This window comes from Musa acuminata, chromosome BXJ3-8 (genome assembly GCF_036884655.1).
Source record: "Musa acuminata AAA Group cultivar baxijiao chromosome BXJ3-8, Cavendish_Baxijiao_AAA, whole genome shotgun sequence".
Classification (NCBI taxonomy): domain Eukaryota; kingdom Viridiplantae; phylum Streptophyta; class Magnoliopsida; order Zingiberales; family Musaceae; genus Musa; species Musa acuminata.
Genome location: NC_088356.1, coordinates 40,016,869 through 40,030,805, shown reverse-complemented (window position 1 = coordinate 40,030,805; position 13,937 = coordinate 40,016,869). Strand labels below are relative to the sequence as shown.

Sequence of the window (13,937 nt, the reverse complement as noted above, 5' to 3'; positions counted from 1 at the left end):
GTTCGTGATAGGGAAACAGTGGCACAGTCATTATTCTTCTGATTCAACTGGTGCCAGACCGTCACTTTGAAATTAACACGAGAGCTCGTACCGTCTTCTCAACATGGAAAGTGTCACGAGACGGTTATTGAAACACTATAATCAAACTCAACCTCTTAATTGCCTTTCGATCGCCCTATCATACCCCTAAGCTTTCCCTCGATTGCACCACTGATCTCCAGTGATGATTTCGGTTCTTAAGGAACATTAATTTTGGATAATGTAATACAATTCTTCGGTCACCTAACATCGATTCTCATCCCTTATTCATTTTGGACGTGCCTTCATCGTGACTGATTGTGTGCCCTTGTATATCATTTATTGATGTTGCCAACAAGAAGATATATCACTAACTATCGACATAAATAAATATATGACGGTACAAGAAACTGGGTGAGGTGGGGGGGGGGGAGTGGACGAGTAGCCAATTACCCTTTATCAATAAAATAAGTATAAAAATCGAATCCCAAAAGCAGTTGGGAGGGGGGGGGGGGGGGGGGGGGAGAAAAGAAAATTCATTAAAAAAAACTCTTATGAGTCCTTTCAAATCTTTTTTATTTTTACTAACTTAAGCGTCGAAAGAATCAACTCCAGAGATCTCTCTACACTGACCAATTGTGTAGAACTCTTGCATCTAGGGAGTAACTTGGGGTGATGCGAAGCATTACTTGACAAGTTCAAGGCACACTACGAGGTGGCTCCGAACTTCTTTTAACCGTACTTCTCATTCGCTTGAGTTTCTAGGATAAGTTCATGCTTTCAGGACAGAATTGAGCCATGTTAACTCCCCGATCAACAGCACCTGAGCAACATCACTTATGGGTGTCATCGGAACAAGGTCGATCGTGTCGGATCTGAGCCCGTTTAGGTTGAAGGTTTACTAACCCCTCATCTTTTGTGGTAGTCCATACGTCCCGTTCGGTGATGACTATGCATGGACGTCATATTATAGTTGGCAACATAAACAATGACATTATATGCATGCACTATGATGACATGAGAAATGACCTAATAAATAAAAATATTATGAATGTTTTTCTTCATAAGTTCTTTTGTTTTTGGAAAAAGAACAAGATGATTGGACTGATTCATCAATAGCCTTAGGTGAAGTCAGAATTCCCAATCAATAGCGGAAGAATTCCTGCGTAGAGATAGAAGACAAAATTCAATTGCATCTATTAAGTCTGTGGGAGTGGACTCCAATCAAGCCGTAGATAGACATCCAAGATGACGCCTCTTCATCTACCGTAATGGTTAAAAACGCACGCACGTAGAGAGATCGTCATCTATCGGGTTGGACGCAGCAGCGGGCCACTGCGCATCCAATCACGGGACGGGTATGGTGTCCGGGTGGGTAAAGCATAAGTGATCGACGACGAAAAGATGCATGCGGGGGAGCGGGTACGTCAAAAGTCGACCGAACGGGGAAAAAGGAGGCTTCGGACTCGCGGAGAACTCGGCCGCCTCGTGTCGGACTCGCCGCGACTCACCGCGGCACAGACCGAGCCACTTGGCTCAGTTTCCATACCCGGGCACTCATCCCTAACAATTCTCCTCCTTCAAACCCTTGTATGGCAACAGCGTTACCGTCAGCGCCACCCCCGCTCCCTTAATGATGCAGTTAATGACCTTCCATATATGTATATATATACACATGCGGATCAAGGTTCGGAAACCCAAGGTTGCGTGCGATGCACCGTAATCGCCATGGATTCATCTCCTCCATGCTTCCGTGGTTACGGGACAAGGTTTGTGTTGCCGTGCGTGTTCGTTCCTTTGGTCTTGGTGTCCTTGCTGCTCCTCTCTGTTGATTCCAACGGCCCCACCCCCTGGTTCTCTTCCTTCTCCTTTTCCCTTCCTCTTCATGGTGGCGGTGATGCACACAAAGAAAAGGATTTGGAGTCTCAGAGAGGTTTCGGAGCACAGGTTTCCTTCGATCGCTCCGGTCATGCTTCTGATGTATCTGTTCCTCCCGTGGCGGCTCCGAGCCCGGTGCAGGGGCCTGTAAGTCCTCTTCTTTCTTCTGTTCTTGCACCAGTTTCTGATTTTACTGCAAAAAAAATATTTAATGGAGGTCATATGATTCTGATTTGGTTTCGTCAATTGATAATATGGTAAGGAAACAGTTTCCAAACTTGGGATTTTTCTTGTTTCTAAGTACTGTTTACTACCTCCATACATGTCGTAGTTTATGTGTAGCCTTCTGCACTTCTATTCTTGTTGTTCTTGCACCAGTTTCGTTTCATTCTGACATATACTTGGAAAGCAGACGATTAATGATTCGTATGTATTAAGAGAGATTGTTTCCAGAATCAAAGTTGAAATTTTTCCTCCATGACATGCTTTAAATTTCATTAATCGTCATGGTGAGGACTGGGGAGAACTATCTGACCGGAGTCAACTCAACCCATCAAGTTCGGCCGTCAGCCTTCTTCTCATGCATGGTTTTCGGTAGACAGAGACTACAGTCATGGCCATCCCAGAGAGCTTTCGTCTTGGAGCAGAGTATAAGACTATAATTAGACTCGAACATGTGCTGCCACAGACAAACTGGTCCTCAAGTCCCAGGAAATGATCGACAGGACAGCAATGTTGCAACCAATCAGTTCGGTTGTCATCATATTGCCTGGTTCTTTCGGGGAATTGCATCTTGATTCTTGCATTGGGGTCAAAAGGAAGACAAAGCATGTTGAGGAGAATTAAATGCCTAGTTTGCAAGCATCATTTTATTTTTGTAGGGCATCGGATGAATTTTGAAGCCAATTGGGCACATACTCAAAATGTATATTTTCGTATTGTCTATCAGTTTGAACATTAAATTCTGCCCCTTTGAAATCTCTTCGTTAAATTCACTGTGTTGTTTCACAGGCAGTATTACTCTTCGAACACAACACCACCGAGGATGCGATACCATTGCCAAGAGGGCGGGGAAAAAGATACACGAAATTACAGAGACTTGAACTCGGCCTGGGCAGAGCTCGAGCAGCTATCAAGAAAGCATTTCGGAACGCCGGTAATAGAACGGCATTACCCGACAAAGATTATGTTCCGCAAGGGCCATTATACAGGAATGCTTATGCTTTTCACAGGTATAATGGTAATGATCTGCAACATGTACGTATAGTAGAAGCTTCAACGGTTGGTTTGATGTGAAGAAAACATGCATGCAGGAGTTATTTGGAAATGGAGAAGCTGTTCAAGGTGTATGTGTATGAAGAAGGTGAGCCGCCACTCTTCCATGATGGCCCCTGCAGGAGCATATACTCTTCGGAGGGAAGGTTCATCAACAGCATGGAAATGGACTCCCGGTATCGGACTAGGAACCCTGATCTTGCTCATGTCTTCTTTCTGCCGTTCAGCGTCGCCAAGATGGTTAAATTCATATACAAGCCCGAGTCCTTCGATATCTCCCCGATCAAAAAGACCATTGCTGATTACATCGATGTCGTTGCCGAAAGATATCCATACTGGAACAGGAGCCTGGGTGCAGATCATTTCATGCTTTCCTGCCATGATTGGGTTAGTCTTGTGGGTTTCAATTCATGTTGTCGATCGCTCTGATGTCGTCGCTGTAATCGAGAAGGAGACGTAGTTTGACTGATCGAACAGTGGTTCTGCAGGGGCCTCATTCCTCCAAAGCCGTGCCTAATCTTTACGGCAACTCCATTCGAGTCTTGTGCAATGCAAACACGTCCGAAGGCTTCGATCCTTCCAAGGACGTATCGCTGCCAGAGATCAACATCAAGACCGACGTCATGGCCGACATGATGGGAGGGCCATCCGCCTCGCACCGCCCCATCCTCGCGTTCTTCGCCGGTGGAGATCATGGCCCTGTCCGGCCGCTGCTTCTGGAGGCGTGGAAGGACAAAGACCCCGATGTCCAAGTCCACGAGTACCTCCCCAAGGGAGTGTCCTACTACGACAAGATGAGGAAGAGCAAGTACTGCTTGTGCCCGAGCGGGTACGAGGTGGCGAGCCCGAGAATCGTGGAGGCCATCTACCTCGGCTGTGTGCCGGTCACCATCAACGACCACTACGTGCTGCCGTTCAGTGATGTTCTCGACTGGAAGGCCTTCTCGGTGCAGATCTCGGTGGAGGACATCCCAAACATCAAGAAGATCCTGATGGGCATCTCTCCGACGCAGTACATCAGGTTGCAGAGGAGAGGGGCGATGGTGCAGAGGCATTTCGTGGTGAACAGCCCTCCCAGGAGGTTTGACGTGTTCCATATGATCCTTCACTCCATATGGCTTCGAAGGCTCAACATCCGCATGCATCGTCCCCAGGTCTCTGATTGATCCCGGAGCCCTCCTCCTCCTGCTGCTTTGATCGATTGTTACCATACAGCCATTTTAATTACAGTATCCGTGAATATCACTCACTTACAGAAGTCTGATTCTTTTTCTTTGGGTTTGTCCATCTCTGGTTGTTGTTGATGCAACCTGAAATCGGCTGCTCTGCACCAGAAATGATGACAGTTTCTAACCATTAAAATTATGAAATCCACATGGTTGTGGTGATCAATCCGTAAGATAGCTCTGTGTTTGCTGGTCTTCAAGATTTTGTGGAAGAAAGTACTTCTGCTTCGATGTTGTCCTCTGAATTCTCCATTAAATCAATAAATATAAAGTTCTGATTCTTATGTTTCATGCGAATTTCTGCCGTCTACATCCTCAATTCTTCATCTCCTCGAGGTAGGCGACGAAATAGATGAACCTGATGTTGTTTCTAAGAGCACCGCTTTTTCTGGATTAATATTCCTCCTGCGGATGAAAGGGTGAACTAAGCATTAAATTCACGAGCAACTGAGTCTCTTGATTGTCTCGGATTCTAATGTGTTCAACTCTTTTCTGCTACTCTGTTCGACGCAAAGGTGTGATTTTTGTTTAGCTTGTACACATTACAAATTTTTAATGCCAAAAGATCAGCTTTCTCTGCTAAATGATGTCCAACAATTCTCCTTATCCATTGTTTCCCAAGCTGCTTCCTTACCTGGTGTGATCCTTGCAATCAGAAAGGCTGGATCACACCAAACTCAATCCCAGCATGGTCCAGTTCAGGTCAGATGCAGCCCACACCAGATCCCACTGGAAAGTGAAAGGTTTGCAGCATCTGTTCTGAAGGTGAATTAGGGAGGTCAAGTTACATTTCATTGGGAATTATGATCTATGAGTAGACATTAGACCACTTGATAGTTAATTTCTTGAGCTGACAAATTTTGAGCAAAACAAGAATAGTTTAATGAAGTACGATTTGCATTAGGCATGCCTTCTCAAATCAAGATTCTTCAAGTACAAGTGTCTCATGGATGTCCATCAGATTTGGCTCTGACACAATGCCAAAAAATTTCTGATCTTGATTTGTCACTCTTCGGATCAGGGATCATCATTTAAGAACTTCATATAGATCGGTTGTGGCGCCGCAGGCTGGATAGGTTTCTCTATATCATCTACAACTTGAATCTCATCAAACAGCAGATCTGTTGTCAAGATCAATTTAGAACTTCTGAAGTAAAATTAATTAGTAGAAAATAACTCAGTGGCAGGTTGACACATGGTTTAGCTCAATCGGTTGACACTCAGACTCAAACTGCTTTGTTTAAGCTTCGGACCAAATCAGATTTACAGAGGATGTGTCTGTTCTTTCCTTTCTCATTCGTCGTTTAGGAGGTGATGGAAGGAACAAAGTGAGTGAGTGATATACTTTACAAAGCTGACAAGTTTGAGTTTTGTTCCTGATTAACATAAGCTTTATAGAGCTGACACATTTGAGTTTTGTTATGGTCTTCTCACAAGTTCAGAGTAAGCTCCTTCTTTCCAAAAGGACCCAGAATTGGTCGGACATGTCAATTTAACAGAGAGACTTGGAAGCTTAGATCTACTGCTGTTTAACTTGCAGAGGAAAATTACAGATATTGAGAACATGACCTTGATCTGTAATAAGTTTTCATTGTCATTTCCTTTCCTGGCTCATTGCTGGATGCTTCATTTTGCTTGAAGTCATGTTCTTGTTATGGGGACTTGATCCTGTGGAAATCTAGTTTATTCAACCCTAGCAACAATGTGATCTTGATGGACATGCACACCATTTCTGGTCACAGCACACTTTCGAAGCTTACGAAGCCTGTCTTTGACAGCTTGCGGCACCAAATTGTTTAATGTGAGTGCTGGAAGTGTTGAGTGTGTCATCTGATTAGGTGGTCTCAAATAAACAAACTAAAATGATGTGTGTGTGCTGTCTGCTTGAGCTGTCTCAAGTGACTGGAAATCTTTAGCAGTTTGTGATGACTAGAATGGCACATTCAGAATAGGCAATGTCAACTTGAAGTGAACTTTTGAGTGGTTCAGGGAGAAGTCCAAAATTTCTGTGATCTATGTGCTGATTGATTGGACTTTGACAAGGCTTGATGACTATGACAGCACTTTGACAAAGAACACTACTGTACAAAACCACATTTGAGTTTTCAGACATTTGTAAGCTAACTATATATTAGTTCTAGAGGAGTTGTCAGCTCAAGACACATCAACAAGATAGAAAGAGCTTTCTGATCATGTCTGCTTTCTGGATTTTGCAGCCACATGTTTCTTCCATCTTTGCTACCTCAAGAGTTCCTCTCCTTGATCAAAAACTTCAGAAATAGTGAGATTATAAGATCAAACTCTCTGGCAATGAAGAAGTTGTGCAATGCACTACCAGGAAAATTTGTAGATGAGTGCATAAATGAACATGCTTAGAAGAATACCTTCTGCAATGTTCCTTGGTTAATTCAGAAATAAGGGAACAAAAAATCTCTGTAAAGATTGATATTGATGATTTGTACAAGAGATGCTACCACAACCAAAAGTAATATTGGGTAATATCCAAGTAAAAGTTCAATTCTAGCTGCAAAGAGTAACTGGATTCCTGGATCATTTGTGCAAGGTTGCTGTGATTTGCTTCAGAAAAGACTGTTCTATAGAACATATCGTAATGCAATGTAACTATCAGAAAGAGAAAAGAAGAAAGAAAAATCCAATTTGACAGTGATTACTGTCCCTGTGATGTGAATCATTCATGGTTATTTGAAGATTTGCATTCATTAATCATATGAAGCTTCTAGCACTGTCATTAATCTAAAAGTCAGCTCAAAAGCACCTCCTTTTGGTCCAAACAAGACATTGCTACTGTAAGCTGCTTTTGCTGACAGCACAGCTGTGATGCCATCTTCCACATGCAGCATGAGACATTTGCATTGGTGCAGTTCTCTCTTCACAGTCATACACCCCATTGGCCAATTTCTTGTGTTTAGGCAATCACCCAAATGTCGACATCCTGAAATCTAAATGCTGTGATCTTCTTCGATCACATTGCGAGTTGTCTATTGCTCACCCAATTATGCAAGGTTACTGTGATCACCTGTGGAGCCTTTCAACTCTGTTCTTCTTTTCTGTCACAGAAGAACAGAGCATGTACCTGTGCACTGCCTCCACAGTGACTCTGTGGAGTACCAACTTGAAATGTGAGGTGGGATGTCATTGGTGAGCACTTAGATTCTGGTCTGCAACAACATGAGGTGGCAGCACAAATGCTGGTGAATCTAAGAAATATGTGGGCATGCAACCTTGTGATATCAGTGAGCTGGGAATGCATTGTCCACTACCAGGAATTGTGGACAATGCATATTGGACATCTCTTCTTGCTCAAACTAATTAAGAAGTCAGATCTCCATCTCATCTTTAGGGGACAATGCAGTGGAGTTTGGTCGGAAAGAGTTTGCTTCTCATTTTCTCGTGAATAAAACATGATGCAGATTCTCTCTCTCCCTCTCTCTCTCTCTCTCTCTCTCTCTCTCTCTCTCTCTGGGGGCTAGATTACCAACGTGTCCTTCCTTCTGTTTATCAAACATGATGCAGGTGTTGAATCACGTTCCTTTCTGAGCTTGATTGACAACTCTTCCAACCTTCTTTGTAGGGAAACATTTCTCTCTCTCTCTCTCTCTCTCTCTGTGGCCTAGATTACCAACTCGTCCTTCCTTCTGTTTAGCAAACATGATGAAGGTATTGAATCATGTTCCGTTTCTCGGCTTTCTGAGCTTGACTGACAACTCTTCCTACCTTCTTTGTAGTAACTCTTGTAGTAAGTGCATGTGTCGATTCTTTCCCCCTGTTTAAGCTCCACCGACTACTCCTGCTTTCTTTGTTCTTTCCGAGTCTAATCAGTTCACTGCCCTAACAATTGAATTCTTCGTGCAAGTCTTGTTCTTACCGTGTCCAACCCCAGCACAGACCTCGTAAGTGTGCCCTCCCGTCACCATGTCTTCTCTCCTTTACAAGCCAAGACATGACCTAATGAATGCTTATGGAAACCAAGCAAAATAATACAAAGAAGTGATCCAGTCTAAGCTCTGAAGACGTTTCTAATCAAAATAGTATCCGATTCTTACAAGTAAAAGAGATTAATTTGAAAGGCTTGGTTTTATCAGGTACCTGTCACCATCGACGGTATCGTGCTTGGTGCAAAACCAAGACGACAGCTAAGAAGCCCACCATTAAAGAACAGTCAAAGCTTTGGCTCCTCCTGTCAAACCATGTGTTGATCCCTACCTTTTTCACCTCTATAAAGCCCAGCCTTTCTCCTGCCCTCCGCCATCCCAAAGGGAGCTTTCTTCTTCCTTGTGTTACCGGAAGCAAGAGAGCTCCTGCTCCCCTTGCGGCACGCCGAGGTCGAGAGATGGGAGGAGAAGATGGAGGGGAGGTGGAGAAGAAGGGGAGGCCGAAGTTCGCGGTGCTGCTCTGCGCCGACGACTCCGAGTACGTGAAGAAGACCTATGGAGGGTACTTCAAGGTGTTCGTGGGCCTGCTGGGAGAGGAGGGCGAGGCGTGGGACTTGTACCGGGCGGCGCACGGCGAGCTGCCATGCATGGCCGACATCGATGGCTATGACGGGTTCGTCATCACCGGCAGCTGCAACGACGCCCACGGCGACGACCAGTGGATCAAGGACCTCGTCTCCTTCCTCAAGGCATTGGACGCCAAGAAGAAGAAGGTTCTCGGCGTCTGCTTTGGCCACCAGGTCCACTGTTCCTCTCCCCTTCCTATTCTTCTCAGAATTCCAACACATTACAATGTCTTAATCTGAACTAAAACAAAAGGGGTTCAACTAGTGAGTAGTGAATTGAATGCTAGTCCACACAACCAAATCAATGGATCCAAGAACATATAAAGCACCTAAAAGCAATACTGATGTACAACCCAGTTCTGATGACAAATGCTAAGAAATCCCTGTCGGCAGAGACTAGATCTGCTACAGATACAGGGCAGATCTATTGGCTTTCCAGATCTTGTGAGCCGCAGCAAATCTAATTGTCATCAAGCATAGGTGGATCATTAATTAGGTAAATGGATCGATCAATCTTCCTATGACAGTCCATGGACCAAAAGGCATGTTTGAAAGTTCATGGTCTATCTATTGACATGGACTCTTCTTTTCTCCATGGAAAGACCACTGTTCGGTCAGACCAGATTCAACTGAGCTGTGTCCAACACGTGCACTGGTCAAAAACCATGGCCTGCCATTAGGATTAGGAACAGAGGAACTTGACTGCTGGAAGAAATCTGTTCGGTTTACCCAACAAGACTGCTGGAGATCTTCTGCAGCTTGGAACTCGAGTCTTTTCTTGCTGCTGCTACTGCTACTTGCATGACCTGTGGCAGTGAATGGTGATGAGATGTGACTTGCTTGCTCTTAGGATCAATTGAGCAAATTTTAGATCAGATATATATCATGTGGAATGTGGATATAAATCCGACAAAATGAATGGCGATAATGCTCAAAGCAGTGCATTGCTGGATCAAGCATGCCAAGTAGCTATCCAAGAATATTTGGTGTGGTATGGGGCCATGGGAAGGTAGGTACATTATCCTTTCCCATTGATAATATATATATATATATATAGAGAGAGAGAGAGAGAGAGAGAGAGATAAACCTTAGGTAGTAGACAAAGTTTGGGGGCAGGACAGTGTAACTTGTCACCTCATCCCAGCTTCTAGGTGCTTCCTTTCATATAATAACAAATGATTAGTGATTGAGAGAGAGAGAGAGAGAGAGAGACAATGTTGAAAGCCATCTTTTCTGCCATTATAATTTCTTTTAGGAAATTAGGAGTTGCTATACACTCATATTTTATTGAAAGAAATAAAGAAGATTATAAAAAATATATACAGTACGGAAAAAAGCAGAGGAATATTAATTAGGATTAACTCCTACACGAGTGATATTGGAGTTAATCCTAATGGTTGTGATCCTATGTCGTGTGTGCATGAGTTTAGTAAATTGAGGAGGTGGCTCAACTGCTTGTCTTACGATCGATCTACAAAAAGACTATATACCCGATTAGGTCATTCCAACGCTCAAATTAGAATCGAGGTGGAAAGTGAAGTCACGGGTGAATAGTAATGGACCTCGATAACAATAAATTGGTGGTTCTTTAGTAGGTTGGACTTAAGAGAATATTTCATATATGAGCAGAATATTTCCTCTTGGGCCATTGCTTCTACTCGATTTGGATAATCATCACATCATCTGGGTCTTGTATCATTTTCCCAAGAGAAGCATCTTGCGTATTTTTCGTGATTAGCTTGAGAGAGGTATCTTTGGTATAATTTTCATGCTTAACTTGAAAAAGATATCTCAAGCTTATTTTTTATGCTTAGATATTCTTTCTATTATTTTGGCCCTAAAAGGAGGGCCCATGTTACAAGAGCGTTAGCCTACCGACTTAACAACTGCTCTAGTGAGGGTGCTCCGCTCCTGACCCCACAATGCAGCCAAAATGGCTTGAGATGCTCCTATATAACAATAGCATGATCAGTACAACCCGAGATGCTCCTCTATAATGATAGTGCCACTGACATGTCTTGAAGCTCTCCTCTACAATAACAATGCTGTTAACATAGGTAGTTCGACTGTCATTCTCTATTTTGATAACTTTCAAAAGTTGGGCCTCGCTACTAATGACTTAATCCCTATATCCTCGTCCCTCATGAATTCATTAGTGACATCATCTCTCCCCTCGACACTATCAGCCTGTATGTAACTTTTAGCATGAAGCCCCACTCTAAGATGGTGTTGACCAAGTTTATGGTAGTCACCATTCTCTCAATATATAACACGATCATCGTTCGAAACATGCTACGAGTGGTGGTGTCAACTTACCATATCCATAAAGTTCCCCATAAGGTTGGGGGTCATCAAGCTATGGAGGAATCTGAGAGTCTCAGTAGTGCTATTTGATAATGGTATCCCTACCAAAGAAGTTATGCAACAAACCGTCACTGACGGACCCTCAAGGGAGGGCAAAGCTGACCACCCACCCAGAGTTGATCAAGCCACTCCTCGAGGTGCCATTGGATCGAGTCAGGTTGGATTACACTATGTCAGTTGGGTTGGCACTCTTAGAGAGCCCAATCAAGTGGAGGTCATCAACTTCCTCCAAGCAAATGTTGAGGTCTTCACTTGATTGACGAGGGACATTATAGGGATCAACCACAATGTGGTGCAACACTGTCTCAACATCCTCCTCGGAGCTCAACCGATCAAGTAGATGCCATACATATTTGCGCTCGACTACCAACAAGCCATTGGCACTGAAGTAGACAAATAGTTAGGTGTCTGATTTATCTTTGAAGTGCAATACCCCCAATGCCTAGCTAATATTATGTTTATTAGAAAAACTAATGTAAGCTAGCAGATATACATTGATTACATGAAACTAAACAAAGCCTGAAGGATAGCTACTCTCTTCCCTAGATTGATCAACTAATAGATGTCATCTTCGGACATGTGAGCTACTGATATTCATAGATACCTTCTCAAGATACAACCAAGTATACATAGATCCGAAGGACTATGAGCATACATCTTTTACCAAGTCATATCCTTCGGACTAAAAAATGTAGGTGCCACATATTAGAAGATGGTTAATAAGATGTTTTGGGGTCAAATGGCCTGACTCAAAGTGTTAGGCAAGCGATTGAAATGATCAGTTGAGCTTGGTGAGTTCAACCTCCTTTATGTATTGAGGGTAACAATAAAGGCATAAGCCCTAGCGGACTTTATCTTAGAGCTTACATTATCATGCTCGAATGATGAGACCACCCACCCTGCTTGAATGCTCTTCATTGATGAGTCGGTGACTATCGAAGGGGGAGGTGTCAGACTCGTCCTTAGGAGCTCTAATGTAGGAAAATCTAAGGGCGACATCACATAAGTAACAGAAAAACAGAAAACAAAAATCTCAAATTTTCCAAAAAGGTGTTCGTTGTCATACGAAAATTGGTATGCAAAAACCCATGAAACTAAAAACCACATATGAGATAGTTATATTACATAGGGAGATTGTATATCTTTGAATTCTTACAGATCTGTGAGAGAGGATAAAGGAGGTCAAGTGTCCTCATCTTTAGCGGTGATCCACATGGTAGGGGATGTGAATATGCTCCTCGAATTGCTATTCAAATCTCCATACCTATTGGTTGAGGAGGAGAAGGGGAGAGGAGAATAGGAGATGACAGCCAAGAAGACTTAGCCTATGACTCTTTGGTTTCTTTCTATTTATAGAGGTCTACTGTCAACTTAACCCTAATGAATCCTACCATATTGGGTATTAGATCTTTATCCAATTACCCAAGCATCTTAGATTAGTGAGTATTTATCTAATAATCTTTTATTAGCTCTTATTGGATCTCATCTATTATAAGATCCAATAATTCAGGGACTTAATGGATATCCAATAAAATAGGAGCTCCGACAGATATCTTATATCTGAACATTTACTCATCAGAACACCTATCATATGTGTGACTCTCTAGGCCCAATATCGAGCTGGTTATGAGTCATATTTATCAGAACTTTTAGTTCAGTGAATTATTATCTCCATAATAATTTACTCGACTCATCGACTACTAGTGTATTAGGCCACTACGTCGTAGTCCCTAGACGATACAAGGGAATCCAATCCTTTGGACCTATCTATCCTCAGTTATTATGTACATATAGTCATTTATCCATCTAATATCCCAAAGGTTGTATACCGGGTATCTAATATCCTCAGTTTTCCCTTGAGTCTCGTTCTAATCAGATTCTCCCAGAGAACTCTTTCTGTCTCAATCCGAATGACCTTTACCAAAGATTTATCTAAGCAAGGATACATAAGGATATTCCTATCATGATATCGAGAGCAAATGATCCTCTATCGATACTCAATAGCTATCGTAAGGTTGACTGCCACTCTCAATGACTGGTTGTGCTAGATCTAGAACTTCCAAGCATATAAGTTTGATATTAAAGAGTAGAGTACTCAGACAATACTCATACAGAACATCCTTGGTGTCTCAAGTCTAAGGACCAGGTACACCACTGAGATGACAAACTGACAATGAAGTATCATCAACCATCAAGCATTCCGTGAGCGAAGCAATCAGTAAACTCATTCGCCAATGAGCACCTATATTGTAGCCCTAGTGTCTCCACATGAGCAACTATGAGACCAGTTATCTCCATTATATGGATGGGTATACAACACACTAGTCTGTTCGGTTATCTCGATATTCATCTTAACATATGACTAGGATTATTTATGGTTTGTGTTTAGAGGTGAATCAGTCTCATTATCATGATCTTATCATGATCCGATTCTCATTACATAGATTCATAGACATCATAATATATTTATGTATCAAACAATATAGAATAAGAAAATATCATAATAATAATTAAAAAAAAGAGTGCATGTTATGTCACATATGTAATTATTCACATGATTGACTTATAGGGCACCTATGACTAGCAATCTCCCACTTGACCTAAAGTCAATCACCCGTGTGTCTGATCCCTATTAAACCCCTATGATACTTAAAGAT

The 13,937-nt window shown here is 42.6% G+C and overlaps 2 protein-coding genes across 2 annotated transcripts in view; both read left to right on the top strand.

The window, feature by feature from the left end:
• The first annotated feature begins 1,746 nt into the window (after positions 1-1,746).
• On the top strand, positions 1,747-4,443 carry LOC103994746 (probable glycosyltransferase At5g03795). The gene is made up of 4 exons (XM_009415174.3): positions 1,747-2,043; positions 2,908-3,128; positions 3,210-3,558; positions 3,660-4,443. Exons 1-4 carry the CDS (start codon positions 1,747-1,749, stop codon positions 4,335-4,337), a joined length of 1,545 nt encoding a protein of 514 aa, XP_009413449.2. The 3' UTR covers positions 4,338-4,443.
• Positions 4,444-8,637: 4,194 nt separating this feature from the next.
• LOC103994631 (gamma-glutamyl peptidase 5) overlaps positions 8,638-13,937 on the top strand; it is a 29,973-nt gene continuing 24,673 nt past the window's right edge. The window contains exon 1 of the mRNA XM_009415022.3: positions 8,638-9,090. Within this exon, the coding sequence (XP_009413297.2) occupies positions 8,749-9,090 (342 nt within the window). The 5' untranslated portion in view covers positions 8,638-8,748. The remainder of the gene's footprint in view (positions 9,091-13,937) is intronic.

Coding starts and splice junctions, on each gene's coding strand:
- LOC103994746 (XM_009415174.3), top strand. CDS start 1,747: ATGGATTCATCTCCTCCATGCTTCCGTGGTTACGGGACAAGGTTTGTG. Junction 3,129..3,209: donor AATGCTTATGCTTTTCACAG/GTATAATGGTAA, acceptor ACATGCATGCAG/GAGTTATTTGGAAATGGAGA. Junction 3,559..3,659: donor TGCTTTCCTGCCATGATTGG/GTTAGTCTTGTG, acceptor GTGGTTCTGCAG/GGGCCTCATTCCTCCAAAGC.